The sequence below is a fragment of the Dermacentor variabilis genome, chromosome 6, assembly GCF_050947875.1.
Source record: "Dermacentor variabilis isolate Ectoservices chromosome 6, ASM5094787v1, whole genome shotgun sequence".
Lineage (NCBI taxonomy): Eukaryota > Metazoa > Arthropoda > Arachnida > Ixodida > Ixodidae > Dermacentor > Dermacentor variabilis.
Genome location: NC_134573.1, coordinates 137904608 through 137923887, shown reverse-complemented (window position 1 = coordinate 137923887; position 19280 = coordinate 137904608). Strand labels below are relative to the sequence as shown.

General features: G+C 45.3%; 1 protein-coding gene across 3 annotated transcripts in view; it reads left to right on the top strand.

Moving 5' to 3' along the window:
• Positions 1–38: 38 nt before the first annotated feature.
• The window catches only part of SCAR (wiskott-Aldrich syndrome protein family member 3 SCAR), a 29113-nt gene continuing 9871 nt past the window's right edge, over positions 39–19280 (top strand). The window contains exons 1-7 of one of the 3 annotated variants that reach the window (XM_075695940.1): positions 40–215; positions 2567–2688; positions 3177–3381; positions 7319–7472; positions 10103–10217; positions 11570–11596; positions 16148–17102. In XM_075695940.1, coding sequence (XP_075552055.1) covers positions 2602–2688; positions 3177–3381; positions 7319–7472; positions 10103–10217; positions 11570–11596; positions 16148–17102 — 1543 coding nt within the window. In that variant the 5' untranslated portion in view covers positions 40–215; positions 2567–2601. Of the gene's footprint in view, positions 216–2566; positions 2689–3176; positions 3382–7318; positions 7473–10102; positions 10218–11569; positions 11597–16147; positions 17103–19280 lie in introns of all 3 variants that reach the window. The other 2 variants (XM_075695943.1, XM_075695942.1) reach the window with 2 other exon arrangements.

Sequence of the window (19280 nt, the reverse complement as noted above, 5' to 3'; positions counted from 1 at the left end):
GAAAATAGTTATCAAAAGAAGTGTCATCTAGGTCGCCATCTTGTGCTGAAGGTTGTGCAGGAGTGCTCGGGTGGTTGGCGAAATGTTGTTTTTAGAGTGTTTCACCGCAAGTTCTTAACATATCTGTTGCGTGTAGGTTTTAATCTACTGAAGAAAGTGTCGTCGGCAACGGGTGGTTCCGACACGGGGTGCCCGTGTAGAATTTAGATGTAAAGGTGAGCGATTTCTTTCCATCGTTTTGATCTTCAATTTCCTTGCGTTTTTGCGCGTCCCATTTGCCCAGCGCTACAGAAAATCGCTCGTGAATTTCTCTGTTTTTTTACCCTGTGTTCGCCGCGTCCTGCGCGCCTTTGCGTGAACTTGCTGACTGCACGTAATCTCCAAACTTCCTGTATATGCATAGGCTTAATACGAGGAATCATTACGTGTTTAAAGTGCGGAAACACGTGTGAACTCTTCTTTCTTGCCTTGTTCTTGTCGGTTGTGCATCGATTTCTTTAAATGTACTCATGCTTTACTTCCAGCACAACGCAAAGATCTACATTGTAATTGCAGGAGAGAACCCAGTCCAGTCGCTGGCAGCGCGCAGACCGCGGTGATCACCCCCTAGCTGTCTCTCGCGCTCGGTGTTTAAACGCATTGTCCGAGGCGTTCCTGTTGCGTGCCAAACTTAATATGCACATTACGCCTCGATCGCTTGCATAATGTCTGCGTTGATGTTATAAGCGAGCGCTGAATCGAGATCTGTGCTGCTACGAACGGGGCCCTGTAGAACGAAACATAGCTTCTGTCGAAGTGGGTGAGGTCATTCCTTTTTCCGCTTGCGCTGTTTTTTTGTGTGTAGACTTCTTTTTTTTTTTCTTTTGGCACGCGCGCGGGATTCCTTGTGACGAACGACACGGAGAGCCTCGATGATGTTTCGAAATCTTGCACCGAGCTTGCGTAGAATGCGATAGGACGAGGTTACGACAAGCCCGTACACTTGGCGGGCCGCGCCTTTTGACGCATGCCGGCGATGCGCTCGGGGTTCTCCGCTGCGGGAACAGTGCCGGTCAATCATCGCTGTGTCGCGGCTTGACTTTCCGGACTTCCTCATCCTGCGCTGTCTGAGAATGTGACGGCTTCGCCTCTCTCGGCGGTTTCACGCCGAACTGGCGTCTGTGGGACGAAAAAAACAAACACAAAACCAGCTTTTCGCATGACGCTTGTCGGTTTCCGGTCCGAATTGTTTACGTTCGGATTTGGGCAGGGGCGGGACCGGTGATGTGTCATCAACTGCTTCAATCTCCTTGTCCGCTTGCGATCAAACGCGTTTTGCATGCTCTCGATAGCGTGCGTTATGCCATCAGGATTTTGGTCTCGAAAAAAAAAAAATCTTAGAGTACTTTTGGGTGACTGTAGGAATGTTCCTGGTTACATACCATTGAATGTACGATAGCGCTTGCGAAGCGTTTGGCTCAACACCTTTTGAATGCTGTTTTTCATTGGTTTAAGAACTGCTGCATCGAATTGCACGTCTTGCAGCCCGAGCACGTCAAAATTATTCATGTGCCACTGCTAAAAAAATAAGGGGGGGGGGGAGGTTTTGATGGCACCTTGTGTGTAAATTTGTCTCTGTAAAGTGGGATTTTTTGGTGCATCTGTCTACTTCACATTTTGCACGCGTCGGTGTGAAATGCACCGAATTGTTAACCATCGTATTTCCTTGTAGCGAACCTTGCAGAGCAAATATAAGAGTTACATAGTAGGTACATTTATAAGTGCAAGAGTGAAAAAGAAAGAATGCGAGCTTGGGTTGATGAGGTCAAACACCAGAGTACAGTGCATACTTCTGTCTTTGCGAAAGAGGATTTCCTGTGTACATGTAGAGCATTTGTCCATTGAGGGCCTTCTAAACATTTGTCTTTTGTGTTTGCAAACGTGTCAGCGTTGCTCTGTGCTTCTCTTTCTTTTTTTATCCTTTTTTTTCTTTGACGTTGAGCCGAGAACAGCGGTGTGCTGCCAAAAGAACAGGATGCAACATCACTCGGCAAGCACTTCAGCTGCACCCAGCAGCATTCGGCAGCTGTGGTTGGTCTCACTATGTCATTAGAGTTGACAGAGATTAATCAGCTCTTACTCTGGTATAGTAAATAGCCTTTGAATTGTAAGTGGTGCCTGTTCGCTAGCCCACCGAGATCACGTGAAGCCTTATGTAGACAAATAGGTGAGTAAGAAGTTTTGAGGCAAGAGGCCTAAAGTTAAGGATGGTCTTCAGGATAGGAAAAAGTAAATGAAGACTGCCAAAAATCTTGAATCTTTTTGTTAGTGAACATCCTTCATACATAGATGCCTTCTCATCATATAGTCCGGGCAGTTTTCATTCCAAGCTGCTCCTCTCCCAAGTGTCTTTTTTTTTTTTTACATAGTGGAGAGTGATTTGGAGCCTTTCCCTCTGTCATTTCTCATGACCTTCAGAATCCCATGAATTCAATGATTTGGGCTGCTGTGGGTGACTTTATTTCGCCGCTTGTGAAAACAAGTTTCTCACTCTCCTGTTTTCTTGGTGGTGGTGTCTGGGCCTCAGTGTGTGGCTGAGCAGCCCGAGGCAGGCAGGCGGCAATGCCACTGGTGCAGCGGCTGATCGAACCTGTGCACGTGTCCCGGGGCACCTTGCCCCTGGATGCAAGAGGTGCTCCTGCAGTACAGGTACGTCGAGGCACAGTGCACGTGTGGCATTTGTTGAAGTCTGCTAAAATGCGGATGCGTTCCTGTCGAGACGATTCTTTGTTACGGAGTACAGAACCAGATAAAACAGAACAAAGGGTTTGCAGAAAGAAATCCACAGTGGTCGGCCTAGAAGCCTTGCTCCGGAGCCTACATTTTGACGGGAAGGGCGTGTCTTGCAGTTGCCTCCGCCTCCTGCAGTGCGCAGAAGCGTGCCCTTCGAAATTAAATACTATTGTTTAGGTGACTCCTGTCGTGTCAGTATCAACTGAAGTTTTGGTAACATGAGGCCTATCAGCGTAAAATGTAAAACTATCTGGAACGTTTATTCGTAGTGTCTTGTAGATAATTTATTTGTATTTGACCCACTTTAAAAAGTAACTGTTTTTGTTCCGTTGCTTATAGCAAAAAACATATGATTGTGCACTGCGACAGGTAGTGATCATACTGATCATTGCACGTTTCTGCAGGTTCCTAGCGAGCTTGAATGTGTGACCAACGGCTCCTTGGCCAATGTCGTGCGGCAGTTATCATCATTGTCCAAGCACGCACACGACCTCTTTGGTGCCCTCTTCCAAGATGCGACAGCCCTGGTCACCCGAGCGGCAGCCCTCCAGGAGAGGGTTGACCGGCTCGCTCTCAAGGTCACCCAGTTGGATTCAACGGTGGAAGAAGGTGAGTGTGCACGTGACATGCGCAACATTTTCGTACTTATGGCCCTATAGTTGGACACTGGAGGAAAATATAATGCTCCTGTGACACACTGGAAAATGTAATTTGTATCTGATGGCATTTTATGCACCGAGTGACATGCTCATTGTGATGCTACATGACAAAAGTAATTTTTGTTTACTGTGGCAGCGACATTGTGTAAGAAAATGAAGTTCATAATAAAGGATTTAGTGTATATGCAATGTAATAGTTATATAACCTAAGACAGGGTAGTGTTCAAGCCAGGTACTGATTCAATACATTGTCAGCAAGCAATGTTTGCTGTGGCAGAGCATGGTAATGGAGCGTCGCTGTAGGCCACAAACGTGTTCAAAGATTGGGTAGATTGTCTTATGAGAAACTAAACAAATGCTAGGGGATTGAAAGTATGTCATCATAGTATGTTGCTCTGTTTTCTTTTTATTCTAGTGTTTGTTTACTGCTACTTTATTGTTGAGTATCTACATTATACTCAGAAGTGCATTAAAGTGAGTTTTGCAAACATTGTGTAATGTGAACTCATTTGATACATTTTGCTTGATTTGGTGAAGGCTGTGTTGGGTACACTTTTGCAGAGAGCATGGGTTTTGCATGGCAGAAAATAAAGAGCTTGCAGGTGCTATTGCATTGGTCCAATACAATGATGTAGGCACCACACGGACAACTGACAATCTTTTTGCCAGAGCTGCTTGTCATGCAGGGCTGAATTGACACATTTGACAAGATGTCCCTTAGTCTCTGCTTTTCCTTTTATTGCATACGTGGTGTTGCATTTGTATGCTAAAAGGCAGCAAAAAAATGTACCATATTTACCCACGCAAAGTGCCATAATTTTTTCTTCTGAATCTTGGCAGGGTGCGGCTCTTGCACAAGTCAAGCACATTACTAACTGGAAAGATGGTGGACGGCACCGTGAATGGTGTAAAAAGATAATGGAAATGCTAGCTGTGCACTACTCACGCACATTTACACAAGATTCAGCACCACTGACCAAGCTTCGCTTTATTATTGAATACTCCAGCTCGCGACATTGCACACGGTGACGTGTTCGCTTCCACCAATGAGATAGGACACTTTGGTCATGGTGACGCAAAGCTTTGTCTCCTGGTTCCTTGGCACACCCAACAGATGGTGTTGCCTTGCACGCATTACTGGCGGCTAAGCCCACCGATTGCACGTGCCGTACTGCCATTGACCTAATTTCTTCTTAGACATTTCATTGTAATAATGCTGTAATTCAATCTTCATTATGACGCCATTGTCATGCCATCGTTGTCACTGTGTCATCATCATACAGCCACTGTCGCGCATTTGTTGCCATATAGTTGTCGTGATGCCGTAGTTGTCCTTCTAACACCATCATTCCAGCTCCGTCATCAGATTCTCGTCATGGTGTCATCGTCATGCTATCGTTGTCATACAGTCATCGTCACGCCATTATAGTCATATAGTGGTCATCACGCTGTCGTCGTTATATGATCGACATCAATTCAGAATTGTCATTGCACCTTCATCATACAATCGTCATTCCATTGTCAACATCCCGCTGCCATCATACTGCCTTCGGCTGCCCCAGTGTATGCTTAAAAACCCAGCGAACATTGGAGATGAGCATAGTAGTTTATACGAGAGCGTTATAAAACATCCCCATGCTGAAATTTCATGGTCGAAGCAGGGCCTTCAGACCCACAAGCGATTCGGCAAGAATTTACGTCACACTTGTAACTGACCTGTGAGCTATTTTTTATCTCTAAAGTAAGGGGCATAGGTCTTAAATGAGTATGTACACTATTTGCATGTCTTATCCTTAAGTCTATGGCTCTTGTAGTTATGCTTGGAAAGCATTCGTTAGTTTGTTTTAATCAGTGCCTTAGGAGCATGCACACTTAGATGCAAACTGCACTTTTAACTTTTTTATTGTGATAGCGTTAAGGGCCCCATGTTGCAGAAAATCTGGCGCCGGCGTTGGCGACCTGCGAGCGAAAATTGCCGTATATATTTAGGTGCATGTACATGCCACGCCTTGCTATATGACATGCAGTACATGTGGGTTATATTGGCACACCATTCTATCACTAAAGTTGCTCATACCGTGTCTTACATTCTTGACAAATTTATTTCTCGCAATTTTGAGAATGACAGCCCACAAGTGTCGTGAAACAAAACACTGACAGCGCAGGCCTTTTATGTTAGATCTTCTCTGACCAAAATATTAAAAGTGGGAAACAATAACAGAAGCCTAAAAATTGTGTAATTTTTTTGCCATGGCTTTGCACTATCTCCGGCATCAGCCCGCTCAAGAAGCTGTGTTTCTATGAGAAAGCTCGCCTTAGTGCATAGCATTCGCTGCCAGCGTTTTTCAGTAAACATTACAGTTACATAAGCTGCAGTTACTGAGAAGTGTGAGAAGCAGTCAGGGATCTTTGAGTGCTATTGCGTTTTAAAGGCGAAGCTTAACCGTCCTCAAAGCTTTTGTCTTTTCCTCGCCCTTCAAAGAGCAGGGGGGAGCAGTACTGCACAAGATAGTGTGAATATCTGTAGTCAATAAAGGCAGTACAGCAACACCTGAGCTTTGCTGTGTAGGCAAAGTTCTTGTGACACCAGTGTCATTTAGTGAGAGAAACGAGGTGAAATGAAGGGTTAAATTTTTTGCTTACTGTCTAGACTATTAGGCGAAGGAAAGTGTAGAAGAATATAACTGCTTTTTTTTTTTATTGAGACGTAGAATCAATGAGTAAAAAGGAAATGGGACATACCTGGCAACACTCCCAAATTTTTCATGATGTTTTAGAATTTACGCTCATTCTATGAAGTTATGAATGTTGCATCAAGTTTTGCAAGAAGGAATTCTGGTCGCCAAATGATCTCGCTCGTTGGACTTTGCACCTTCCATTGGAAGCTTTCTGATGGTAAAAAGATGCCAGAGGAAGTAGCTATTGCAAGCAAGTTTTATTCAGACAAGTGCTGTAAGGAAGCAAAATCTGCACCAGCAAAGTCACTGTAATCTAAATAGGCTGCTTTACTTAGTCTCTGCAGTCCCATGTTTGCTGCAGCTTGTGGCTGGTTGGTCTTAAGGTAAATCATCCTTAATAAAGTGCATATCTGTCGCACGAAAGGTGTCTGCTCAGGGCAGGTTGTAAGAAGGAATGAGTGCTATTCCCCTAATTGGGTACAGTGTCAGGAACGACAACTTTTCTGTCACTGAACCAAACTTGCTGTCTTTTGTACAGTTCCGAGAGCACTGTTGGCTAAATAGTTCTACACTTCTAGCGCCAGGTCTCGCGAAATCTCGTGATAGTTAAATGATCACTGAAAGTGGTCAACTGAGAATACCGCCCATGAGAGACATGGCGTGCTCCACTATGCAAGTTCATCACTATAAGTTCTATGCAAGTTCTTTATGTTCACTATGGTCGCTGGAATGAAATTTATTATATTTCTGTTTCAATCTATTGCTTGATAGCTCACATGTGGGGATTTGAAGTGTTAAAAAAGCATTCTTTTTACAAGTAGTGACTATTTGATTCTGTTTATGACTCAAATAGGGCAATGTTTGGTTCCTAATTTCAAAGTTTTACATGTTTTCACACTCGTGTGCACTACATATACTCTGGGAGTTTTTGTCACTGCCACTTTTGGCCGTGTTGGCGGATGTCCTTTCAGGCGCAGAGGTCAAGTAGTAGTGTGTCAGCTTCCCAAGAAACTTGTCAGTTTACTTTCATATACTCCAGTCGTCGAGGCTGCCGGAGTTGACGCCCTTGCACTGATGACGTGGCATTCTGAAGCCGGCCAAATGAGCTTCCGCTTGCTACCATAGCCTGCCTCATTTGTGTGTGGTGTTCTTTCTAGTTTGTGCACATCGTATTGACTTGGTTGCCCTGTTTTGTTTTTTCTCATGCAGTGTCGCTGCAAGACATACACATGCGCAAGGCATTCCGCAGCTCCATAGTGTACGACCAGCAGGTGGTGTGTCGAGGAACCATGCCAGCAGGCATGCTCGAGATGTACCAAGCATGCGACAAGCCACCGCCCCTGGACAAGCTGAATCCATACAGGTGTGCTTACCTTCTTGGGGTCCATGCTTGGGACAGGTGCTTGGACAAAAAGATAAGACAAACACCCTCATTGGGTTTGTGAGAAAGAAAGCGTTGCAATCGTTGAATGAAAATTTGTTTGGTTGCAGAAATCAAAGCCAGTAACCACACCTTTTTGGGCTAGTTGCTCTACTGACTGAACTAACCTGGGGAGGCATGCTGTAAGAGTCTACTTAGCGGACATGTCCATTTCGTCTGCTGCTAAAGTGCTGATTGGCAGTGGCTCCTCGCTGTCACGGATGCGCAGCCCAGCCCAGGCAATCGGAACTTCAACAGCAGACAAAATGGACATGTCCACTAGGTGGACTCTTACAGAATATCTCCCCAGAAGGTTAATATACAGTGAAGCCTCTTTAAACCGTAGTTGGTCGGAGCTCGCGAAAAGTATGTACTTAACGGTAGTACTGCTTAACCGAAAGAGCGTGAGATCGCCCACTTACCTGTCAAAAACGGAACTCGGAGTGTTATGAAAGGGCAAAAAACATACAGTATTTATTTACTTCGTGCAACAAAGGTCTGTTATTTTTGTTTGATGCCGCGGTGGCCTAGCAGTGACAAAAGTGGCCTCAAACTCACTTAAGCCGTGAGCCAGCTTTTCCGCCAGTCCCCTCTTCTTGGCAAACACCTGCATGAGGCTGACATAATGTGCAGCTTCTGCCACTGTCGGGCCTGAATCGCCCGGGCTGTCGCTTTCCGTGTCGTCCTCATCACTGTCGTTAGGCGACACTTCAGCAGCAACAGAGACTACGATGGCTTTGTCGGACATGTCTGGAGAAGTCTGAATGTCGCTGTCGATGTCTCTGAACTCGGTGAAAAAAATTCCTTCTGTAACACCATGCCGCTCCAGCACTTCAGCGAGCAGGGTTACACAAGCTTGGTCGACGGCATCAGAAGACTGGTTAACGGTGTCACTAGCATCCTCTGTCTCAGCTGCACACGTTGTAAATCCCCATACAATTCTTACAGTTCTTGAAGCAGTTCTGCACTATCGCCGATTCAGCCTGCTGCCATGAGTATTCCAGCAGGTGAATTGTGCCCAGCAGGTCAATTGCAAACAACCTTGCCACACTCAAGGGCTAGAAGAATTGTGTGGAGCAGATTCTTTTTGTAAAGCTGTTTCACAGCCCGAATAACACCTTGGGTTAAGGCCTGGGCAATCGCTGTGGTATTAGGAGGCAGAAACACCAATTCACAGGCACAAGGTTATCAAGGGCGATGGGCACGCCGACGCATTATCAGAGATAACAACACTTCTGTTCTTTGACACAAAACGACAGTCAATGAGGCTCATGTACTCCTAAAAAGGTCTGCAGTCATCCACACTATTGTGTTGCTGTGGTAGATGAGTCCAGGCGGCCGTCGGGCGCCTTTGAAACATCTCTGCTTAGCCGACTTCCCATTCACGAGAAGTTGAATTTTTTCAGTTCCTGACATAATTGCTCCGAACGCAACATAAGTCCTGTTCTTGGCATGCTTGCCGCCGGTACATGTATCACCTTTAAACGCAAGCGTCCTGTTTACCAGCAGTTTAAAAATAGGGCAGGCTCATCCACGTTGAAGATATCATCGGGCGCGTAGTCCGTCAAGATGCGCCTCAGCTGACCATTTTGCCGTTGTTCTGCGCCATCCACATCACCAGTGGCACCTTTTCCTGAAACTGTTCTCGTGTTTGTGCCTTGCCTAGACTTAAACCTCGCCAGCCAGCTATTACTGCATACAAAGTCATCGTGGTTCATCCGCAAAGCGAAGACCAGTGCCTTCTCCATAGGTAGGCGTCCACTAACAGGCAGGTTTTTCGACCGCGCTGCTTTTAACCTCTTCCCCAGCACCTCCTCCACATCAGGAAAAGTCGAACCTCATAGCCGACATCTATGCATGATCGCAGAAACACCGTAAAGCAGCTTTTCCTTTGCATTCCAAGTCCCACACACTGTAGCCAAAGGTAGATCCCTCTCATGTGCCAGCGCAGACTTCTTCGTGCCACATTCAATAGCATGAACGAGGTCCAATTTTTCTTGTATGCTGAGCACCCGGTGTTTTTGTTCGAGCTTCGGCATGATGCGAGTCCTAGCTTGTACTACGCCACAATGCTGTCTCATAAAATAAAGAACACTCTCTGGCAAGGTGACTAAATGGTGTTAATGTTGACGTGGTTTTATCCTTCCACATGCCCTCTGCATTTGCGCTTTGAGTCCATTCTGATCTCTGAGGCTTCTTGTTCTGCCGGGCCGTCGATGGGGACGACATACCGCCGTGATTGCGCAACAAAAAGTGGGAACACTACTTGTTAACTGATACGTATGCAATAAGTTTGTACGGTTTATGCGGATACAAGATGCATTATGCTCGATGGCTGCTGAGTCAGGGATATGACTTTACTACATTTAAAAAGAAACTACTGTTTAAGTGAGTACGGTTTAAAGAGGTTTTACTGTACATATGGCAGGGCAAGGGCAATAGCTTGTTGACGTGCTTTGACAAGTTCTGTGGTTTTTAGGAGACGCCTTTGCAATGCTTTTTTTTTTGCTTCTGTGTGTCATTTGTGGTTGCCAGAGCAGCGTGGGAGCAAAGGAATGATGTTTTCGTTACAGGGATGATGGAAAAGATGGTCTCAAGTCATACACAGACCCCGGCTATTTCTTTGAGCTCTGGAGGCGGGAAATGCTCAAGGACACAGAAAGGATAATGCTTGACAGGGGCAAGAAAGTGAGTGCTTCATTGCTTTTTGATTTTTTGTTTTGTGATTTTGAGATTTATGTTTTTGCCTTGTGATTGAAGCGCTGTACAAAGTACGTATCTTGTGATAAGGGCCGAACAAAAAGGAAATATGAATTCTTATCACATATTGTTGCAATAGTTTCTCTGCAACATCCAACTTATTATAGCGACGTGGGTCCAACATGCATTGCTTTTTAAATGTTTCACATGTGTACAAACAAGTGAATTGTGGATTTCAACGTTTTTAGAGACTTGGACATGTCATCATGTCGACAGGGCAGGGTTGTATGGTGAAGCTAGTTTGTGTGTTCAATCTCAGCCCAGCTGTAAAGCTTCTAAGCGGGAAAAGCACCTAGAGGAGGGTGTTATGTGGGTAACTTCTACTAGTACTTGATTTGAAGATTATTCAATGAGAAAACAAGGGGAGCGCAGACAATAAATTTGTAAGCATTGGGGGTGTGTATTCGCGGAATGATCAGACTGCAAATTTAGATTGATGTCTACAAGAAACTTCAAAGCATGAGCATGCAAGTATGAAATAACCTTACACAGTGTTGGAAGTAGAGATGTAAATACGAACAGCGAAGGAGAAAGTGACATTGTGTTCTCATCAGTTGTGTTGTCTCTAACAAAACTGATTTTTACTACGTTTTCTACTGGAAAAGGTTGAAAGCTATAGTAATTCCATCATATTTGCATGGTATATACAGTACGGTATGGGCACATATTCTCAGCACTCACCTTTTTATTCCACGGCATGACAATTTGCGACTAGCTTTCAAGGCACAGAACGGCTACTGTACATCTTAGCCCTATAACAAGATGTCTTGGGCATATTGGCATATTCCTGTCTGGTCTAATGTGTCTGAAGTTGCCTGCTCCAGAGCCAGAAATTATCTCGCTAAAACATGCTTTTTTTTTTTGTGCTGCAACAGCAGCCTGCAGTCATTTTCGTGACAGCTTGCTACTGGGATGTCAAAATTGCCAAATCTTAGGCCAGTCCAAGATGTGCCAAGATGGGCCAAACCTTTCATATCCAAGCTTTTCCATGGCTGTCGCAGTGTACCCTTTAACAAAGTCACATAAATGGTGATGCCATATTTATTTTATTTAGGGAGTTCGCACGTGTGTGTCTGTGTGCATGTGTGAAAGAACAGAGCTTGGCATTTCTAGCACTAATTCAATGGCACGTACACTCAAACATGCTAAGCTTGCCCTAATTCTCGCGACACTAAAACTTTGTCGTCCTCTTGAAATGCTTTGCTGCCTTCGTGTACTCAATACTTCCCTTTTTTTGCTATGCTTTTACTTCTGGCTTGGCCTTCCGCTTGTCATCACAGCTGGTGCATTCAAAGGACGGAGCTGAGGTGAGTGTAACTAGCCATGTCTTTTTCTGCACATTGCTTCCCACAGCTTTAACCTTTCTCATCTGTGTCTGAACCATGGCTTGAACCTGCAGTACGAATGTTTGGTCTAATCTATGTTTTTGGACTGTGATTTCTGGTATTTACCCTTGAGTGTCTTGAGTAAAGTGAGTGATGGTGTGTATTTAATATGAAAGCCTACTGACTTGTGATTTCTTAATTTAACTGTGAATATCTGCTTTATTTAATATTATTTGATGTTTCAAGTCTGGAAATGAGTTGCACCGCTTCGTTTCTTTTCTTAATAAAGTGTGGGAGCCATTCAGCGCCTAAATACAGCAGAAATATAGGTAAGGTAAGCTTAACTGAGATTAAATTAATGGAAATTGACGAGACACCTCTGATGTGCTGCAACAATTTATAGTGCTTGGTGCAGAAATATCAGAGTGAATTAATACTAGTAGCTTTGCAATAATGTGAATTCCTGGTAGGGGGGTGTAAATATACGAAAATTTCGACTATTATTGAATATTATATTTTTAATATTAGTATTCATTTGTAAACTAGGTATTTGAAGATTTTCGAATATTCAATTAAATATGAATATTCGCAACTATCGAACATGATGCTGGCCGTGCAGGAGCTCACGTGGTTCTTAGCGTTTATTTCCATCTAATCTAAACAAGTGTGTCTGATCTTAGGCTGAATTTTGCTATAATTTCATGCTGCTGGCAAATTTCACCCGTAAAACACGCTTAACCACTGGACGTCTAATACCCGTCGCACGGGCACCCGCGAGCTCCGTTGACATGAAACTCCCTAATTGAGATTTTCAGCAATGGAGTTGCGGCCGTGCTACACGGCAGGTTGCCAGCTTTCGACAGGTGCCGCATGGGACAGAAACAACGCTGCTGCGCTTACTTTCGCGTGCAACTGCTCACATGTACAGTCGCCAGTAAAGATAGTTTCTTTTAATGCAGTATGGTGACCTAATAAAATCACAGCGAGGGAGTTTGCTGTATGTCGCTGCAAGACTTGTTTTCCAAGCATTGTGAAGTCGAAAGCGAGGCTGGCCACACTGTGCTTTTGCTTTCGTGCGCGGGGTCACGCTGTTCGACTGGTGCGCTTCATGTGGCGAATCTGTGTTGTATAATCATGCGCGTGTTCGGGGTGAGCTCACCTGCTTCCAGATGAGTGTTTAAGTGTATAAACAAACGAAATGGCAGAATGAGATTTTGCCATGTGGCATAGCAAAGCATACAAGAGGGTAGAGATGCTATGTCCTTAAAAATAAATTAAGAACTCCCATTATGTGGCGTGTAAACTAAGGCAAAAAAAAATGCTAAAATTTGTAAGTGAGCCAGTTAGACGATTGCATTAGTGTGGTTTTCTTCGCAGCTGTAGCTATCTGGAAACGAGAGTACTCCATTTAACTTCTTTGGCACAATGGAGACCGTGTGACATGGAGCGCAACCCCCTTGATGTAAAGACGAAGGAGTTAAATGGAGTTTACGTGTGCCCATGTGACAGGGCTGTCAGCTTTGCAGGAAAGCCAGCCTCCTAGTAGCAAGGGGCGCGGTTTTGGGAACAGCGAAGGTGCACTCTTTTGCAGGTCCCACCCCCAATCTTGAGCTTATTGCTTGACAGCAGATTCGATGAGGGACGACTGGTAGAGTTAATATGCCTCTGATTTTACGGGAAACTGATGCAGTATACTAAGGCACAGGTTATCATTGAAAAGTAAGGTGTTACAATTAATGCATTCTCCCAGTGCTAACATGAAGCAGAAACTTGGAGGTTGACAGAGAAGCTCGAGAACAAGTTAAGGACCGCGCAAAGAGCGATGGAACGAAGAATGTTACGCGTAACATTAATAGACTGGAAGGGAGCGGTGTGGATGAGAGATCAAATGGTGATAGCCGATATTCTAATTGACATTAAGAGAAAGGAATGGAGCTGGGCAGGTCATGTAATGTGTAGGATAGATAACCAGACGCCATTAGAGTTACAAAATGGGTGCCAAGAGAAGGAAAGCGCAGTCGAGGACGGCACAAAACTAGGTGGGGTGATGAAATTAGGAAATTCGCAGGCGCAAGTTAGAATCAGTTGGCGCAGGACAGGAGTAATGGGAGATCGCAGGGAGAGGCCTTCGTCCGGCAGTGGACATAAAATAGGTTGATGATGATCACAAGAACAGACAACTAGCAGAAATTATTAAATTTTCCAGAGCTAAAGTGAGCCTAATACACAATCTTTTAGTATAATGGCTTATTAGTTAAATTTTTTTACCTATGACAATGAAATTGCAATGTTCCAAAATGTTCAAATAAACCAACTCTCTAATAAATGCCTGTGCATATCATACTTGAGATTCGATGCTAAGTATTCGTATTCGATTCATATTTGGAACTTTTGATATTCACACACCCCTAATTTTTGGCTTTCAACGGTGAGAGGTGTTATCACACAATAGGGAAAAAGCAAAATCTCTGCATTAGTGTTTGCATGATCTGTGCACATACCACTAGAATTTTTGTACTTGCTACCATTAGTACCAGTCGAACCCACTTATAACAATATTGTTTTTTAAAATATACCAGATATAACAATTAGCAGATGCACCATCGACTGTTGTTTGTGTTCTATGGTAAAATAATCTGTTTACTGTGATGTTCTCATGTGGCGTTGTCGGTTATCACTCACCTTGCACGCCCCTCTCCCATCTCCCTTCTACCTCTTCGACGTAGGTGGGAGGGGTGGGAGGGAGACGGGTGTCGAAGGCAGTATGCGGGATGCGCGGCACAAAGGCGGGTGTGATGAAGTGGCTCGCACTTTCTTTTCCGTTCCTGAATTTTGCAATTATTTAATTTTCTGTGCAGACACCCATTAGTGAAATTTAATTGTTATGGCTGCTACAGTAGCTGATGTGTTTTTCGGACTCCAAAAATTTGGACTTGATGGATGTTGCGGACTTCATAAATGCATTGTTAGGGTTCCCATTGAGCTAATGCATTTTCGCGACCAAATTTTTGGACGAATTTAGGCCCCAAAGTTTGATTTTCCGGACTAAAGTGCTTGTTCTGAGCCACCCGACCTGATCTTGGAGGCTGCCATGTTGGATTATCCGCTGGCTTGGCTTCTAGTGGCCTGCTCTATAGCCTCCAAGATTGGGAGGCGCACGCCATCATAGAGTTTCCTACAAAAATTACTAGAGGGAACTCTGGCGCTGCAGTCGTTGTCCTACCATGGGAATGATGGGAAGTACATGGATTTGTCTGATCTTCGTGCTTGTGGATTCAGACGTTCTTGTGGCTTTGTATATTATGCTATATAAATCTTGTTGTCATACATTTCGACGCAATCTATATTCTTCGAAGTGCAGAAGACGCCGGGAACGCGCACAATTGCTATTAATTGCAACGATTGAGCTTGTCCAGGTGGCCAAATTGAAACGCGCCAAGCATTTCAAGGCACTGGCATGCCCGCGATAAATTCATAAGGGCGTTTCATTCGCTTGTCGATACATGCGTCCCTGGCTTAATGGTTTCAATATCAGGCTTCTGTGCTGGAGTCCCTGCGTTCGAATCCTGCCGTCGGGCAATTTTAATGATGTTTATTTAATTATTTATTGCGCAATATACTGTTGAAAATGACAAGTTTACAAAGTCACAAAGCTGTTTGAAGCCAAAAGGACAAAGTTTAGGCAAATCCATGTACTTCCCATAATTCACATGCTGGGACAACCGCTCCCATTGCAGCTCCCGTAGACACTAGCGCCAGAGTTCCCTCTAGTAATTCTTGTAGGAAACTCTATGCACGCCATCAATGGAGAGTGCGCACCATCCTCCCATCTCGGAGGCTATGCCCACCCTTCCTTAGGTGACAAAACGCTCCAGGGGACGGTACTTTGTCTTTTTGGTCAGCACTATCGCCATAATGATTTAATGCGGGATCAGTTCTTTCTTTTTATGTTTCTTTAATGTTCTTTTTTAAAATGTTTCGGCGGTTATTTTGCCTATGGTGTGTTACAGAGCAGGTGTGTCTTGGAGACGTCGCATCTTTGTGCGTGTTTCGTTAACGCCAGTGATGCTATACGCAGGTTCACCTGTATTTCTTTCTAATTAAAATGTTTGTCCCTTCTGCTTTTTTCGTGCAACCCGGTTGTAACAATGGTATTTTCTTGGCACTTGAATATTGTTATATGTGGGTTAAACTGTAACAAGTTTCATTTTTGCATGGCCGAAGCAGGTACTCATTCATGCTGCAACATTTCTGCTAGCCAATCCTGTTGTCATTCACTCACACCTGACAAATGCAAGGTTAACGCTTGACTTTCCAAGAAGTGTGCCTGTGCACAAGTTTCTTTTGTCACAGCTGCTTCTGCTGAGCTGAAGAAAGCTACTTTTACTAGTCTAGCCACTTGGTGCGTTCTGAATGTGATGACTGACTTAAGATTGGCGCTGGTGTTATGCTCAAAAATTCGTGGTGAAGGCCACTAGTGGCAAACGCTGCTTGGTCCTGCCATTCTCCTGACTCGTTCCGTTCTCCCACCAGCCCAACCGAGTTCGGCCCGAAGGCAAGAAGCACAAGAAGGTGCGGCAGCCCCACAACACCCGGGAACGCTACCGCCAGCTGGCCACAACGCAGGAGTTTCTGGACCACACGCCCATCTATGGGACTACCACTCCGTACAACAACGCCAGGGGGCCTGCGCCGGGGGTTCCCCTGCCTCACGTTCCGCTGCAGCAGCAGCCGCAGGCACCGCCTGCCACGCTGCCTGATGGGCCCGTGCGCCCCAGCAGCCTCGAGCTGGCACCCGGCGCCCACTATCCGCCTCCCCCGCCCGCCTACTCGGAGCACGTCCCGCCACAGTCGCCGAACCACTATCCACCGCCACCACCTTATGTGGAGCAGCAGCCCGCACCCTCGCCAGCCAATGGAAATGGAACGCCTTCACGCAGGCCTCGCCCCAGTCAGCCACCTCCAGCCCCGCCCACAGCAGGCTCCGTCTCCAGTGGGACTTCTTCGCCAAGCATCACAGGAGGCACTCCATCAAGTGGGGCCAGTCGCCATCGGACGGCAAGCCAAAGGGAAACCCTTCCACCACCACCGCCACCTCCCGAAGCTGGGGGCCCCATTGTCCCCTGCGCTGTGGAGGCTCCGCCACCTCCAGTGCACCAGGCCAGTGTGGACAATGGAGCCGACAACATGGAACTTCCTCCGCCGCCGCCGGCACCGGATTCTGCGATGGACTCTGCAGTGGGAGCTGGTGTGGCTGTGGCTCCACCTCCTCCACCGCCACCCCTGCCTCCACCAAATGGGGTCACAGCGGCCCCGGCAATGGTCAATGGAGGCCTGTCCAACGGCATGTTGGCAGAGTCTGAGAGCTCTGGCTCTAGCAAAGGAGGGGTCCAGAAGGAAGAAAGGGCAGCGCCTGCCCCTGTCAAAGGAACAACTTCGGCACCACCGACAGATCCGAGAAGTGACCTGCTGGCTGCGATCAGAGAAGGTAAGTGGTTGATGGCCTGCGTTTCTTGCGTTATTTTGTGACATTTCTTACAAACATTGGTCCCATTGAGTGCATCCTGTCAAGAATACAGTGAACATTTTATTTTTTTTTCTAATATAAAAGAAAAAAACTAGTTCTGCGTTCTGTTCTGGATTATGATGCTGGAATGCTTCAGCATGTAGGTATGCAAGTTCAACCGTATGCTGTCAATTCCAGATATATCAAACTTGGGTATATTGAATTATTGTCTATATCGAACAGCTGTAACATCCCCTTGAAAACCCATGCAATACTATAGCACTGTGCTACAAATGTATTGAACTACATTTGATATACAGCCGACTTCCATTAATTTCACCATGGCGGGACTGACGAAATTGGTCTAATTATCTGGTGGGCCGAATTAAACAGCAAGCAGAAAAACACCGATACATACCACTGATTCATTTGGCAATATTTGCCCTAACTTTTACATATACACAAATCGACTGCGCACCCTCTTTTTGTGGGCTCAAAGTAGAAATCTCGTATAACGATAACATTGGAGCACCTAAACAAAGGAGAAATCGGATGCGCACCTGATTTGTATAAGAAAAATGTAGCGTGCCTCTCATTCCAGCAGTAAGAAAAAAACGAAACCAGAAAACTTTACCTTCACAGAATTGAAATTTATTTGCATAATATCCACCGTCATCACTCTCGGGCAGCACTTTGTTGACGTCTGTAAAGAACCACATGTCCTCCATACGGTCCATGGTGTCTTTGATACTGCATTTATCAAACGACTGTACAACATTCCCAAACGGGATGGTGGCCCATGCCTAGACTAACACTTCACTAGTTACTCAGTTCATCCTGCGATGCATGCTCTTCTTTGGAATGCCAAGAAGACTTAAATCGATTTGTTGCTGCTAGCTTAACATGTAACTTTTATCATTATCATTTGAATCTACTTGTGTAATTAGACTGAAAGCGGCACGACAACATCGTCATGCTATTCGAGAACTCATTCTATCACCAACCATAGTCATCGTCTTGTGATGACAATGATGACGACACTGGCTAGGCTGGATCTGATGGCAGGCAGTTTGAACACGGTTTTGGTCGGTTTCGGATTTGGTCATATCGGACCCATGTACACAAAGAGTTAGTGGGGGGGGTGGGGGTGGAATCTTGTTTTATTCTCGCAACTTGCCTGAATGTTCTCGTTTCAGTGCCGAGATAACGACTCCGGCTTTTAGCTAAAAGCATTTCATGCTAAAAAAGCTTATTTGCTACGCTACACTGAGGGACGAGGCACGCAACGTTAGAAAGATAAGAAGGAAATAGGGAGCACAGGATCACAGCAGTTCACAGCACAGGATAACCATTAGCATTAGTCAAATCTAAAGTCGCTTGGGCAAGTGTTTGTTGTCATTAAACAACTTACCTGGCCTGTAATAGTAACGTATCACGCACCACTCATGGATGCACGATAGAATCAGATAAATACTGTAATACAATAGAACCTCATTCATACATCCTGAAAAGAAAAAAAAGATGAGAAAGAACTTACTAACCATAAAAATGTATAACCCAAAGTCACCAAAAAATTTCGACGACCCCACTGTGTTTGACATCTATGTTGTGAGGATCGTTACAGCACGACACACCGAGCCCGAGATGCGCATTGTTTTCCTTGCGGCTTAGCCAAGCTCACTTGTGCGTACCTCAGATACGGTCTGGGTCAGTTGCGTCTTGGGCAATGCATTTTGGTGAGACGTTTTGATGTGCCCACTCGTTGGGAACTGTTGTGGCAGGAGTCGTCGACATGCTTTGAGCTGGCGGTGCCCAAGTGACCAGGCGACAGGACACTAAAACGAAATCGAGCTGGTGAGCGATTCTGGATGCAATCCCGCCAGAGTGAAATGCGACACTCACTTCGTGCCTCCTGCAACAGCGAACGCGGGCACTTTTGGGTGACCCCCTCTTAATCAGGCTCTGAAGCACTTTTTATTGAGAAATGCACTTGAAGTTAGAGTAGGCAATTCCAAAAATACTGCGGAGCAAAAAATACTTCAGTGTGTTCAGCAGAAGCGGAGTTATTGGAAGTCAAAGATCACCCTTGATCTCCTTCGTGGTGCTCTCGTTCCTTCTTCGATGCCTTGCACTGCAAAGGCTATGGCGGAGTGGGGCGTG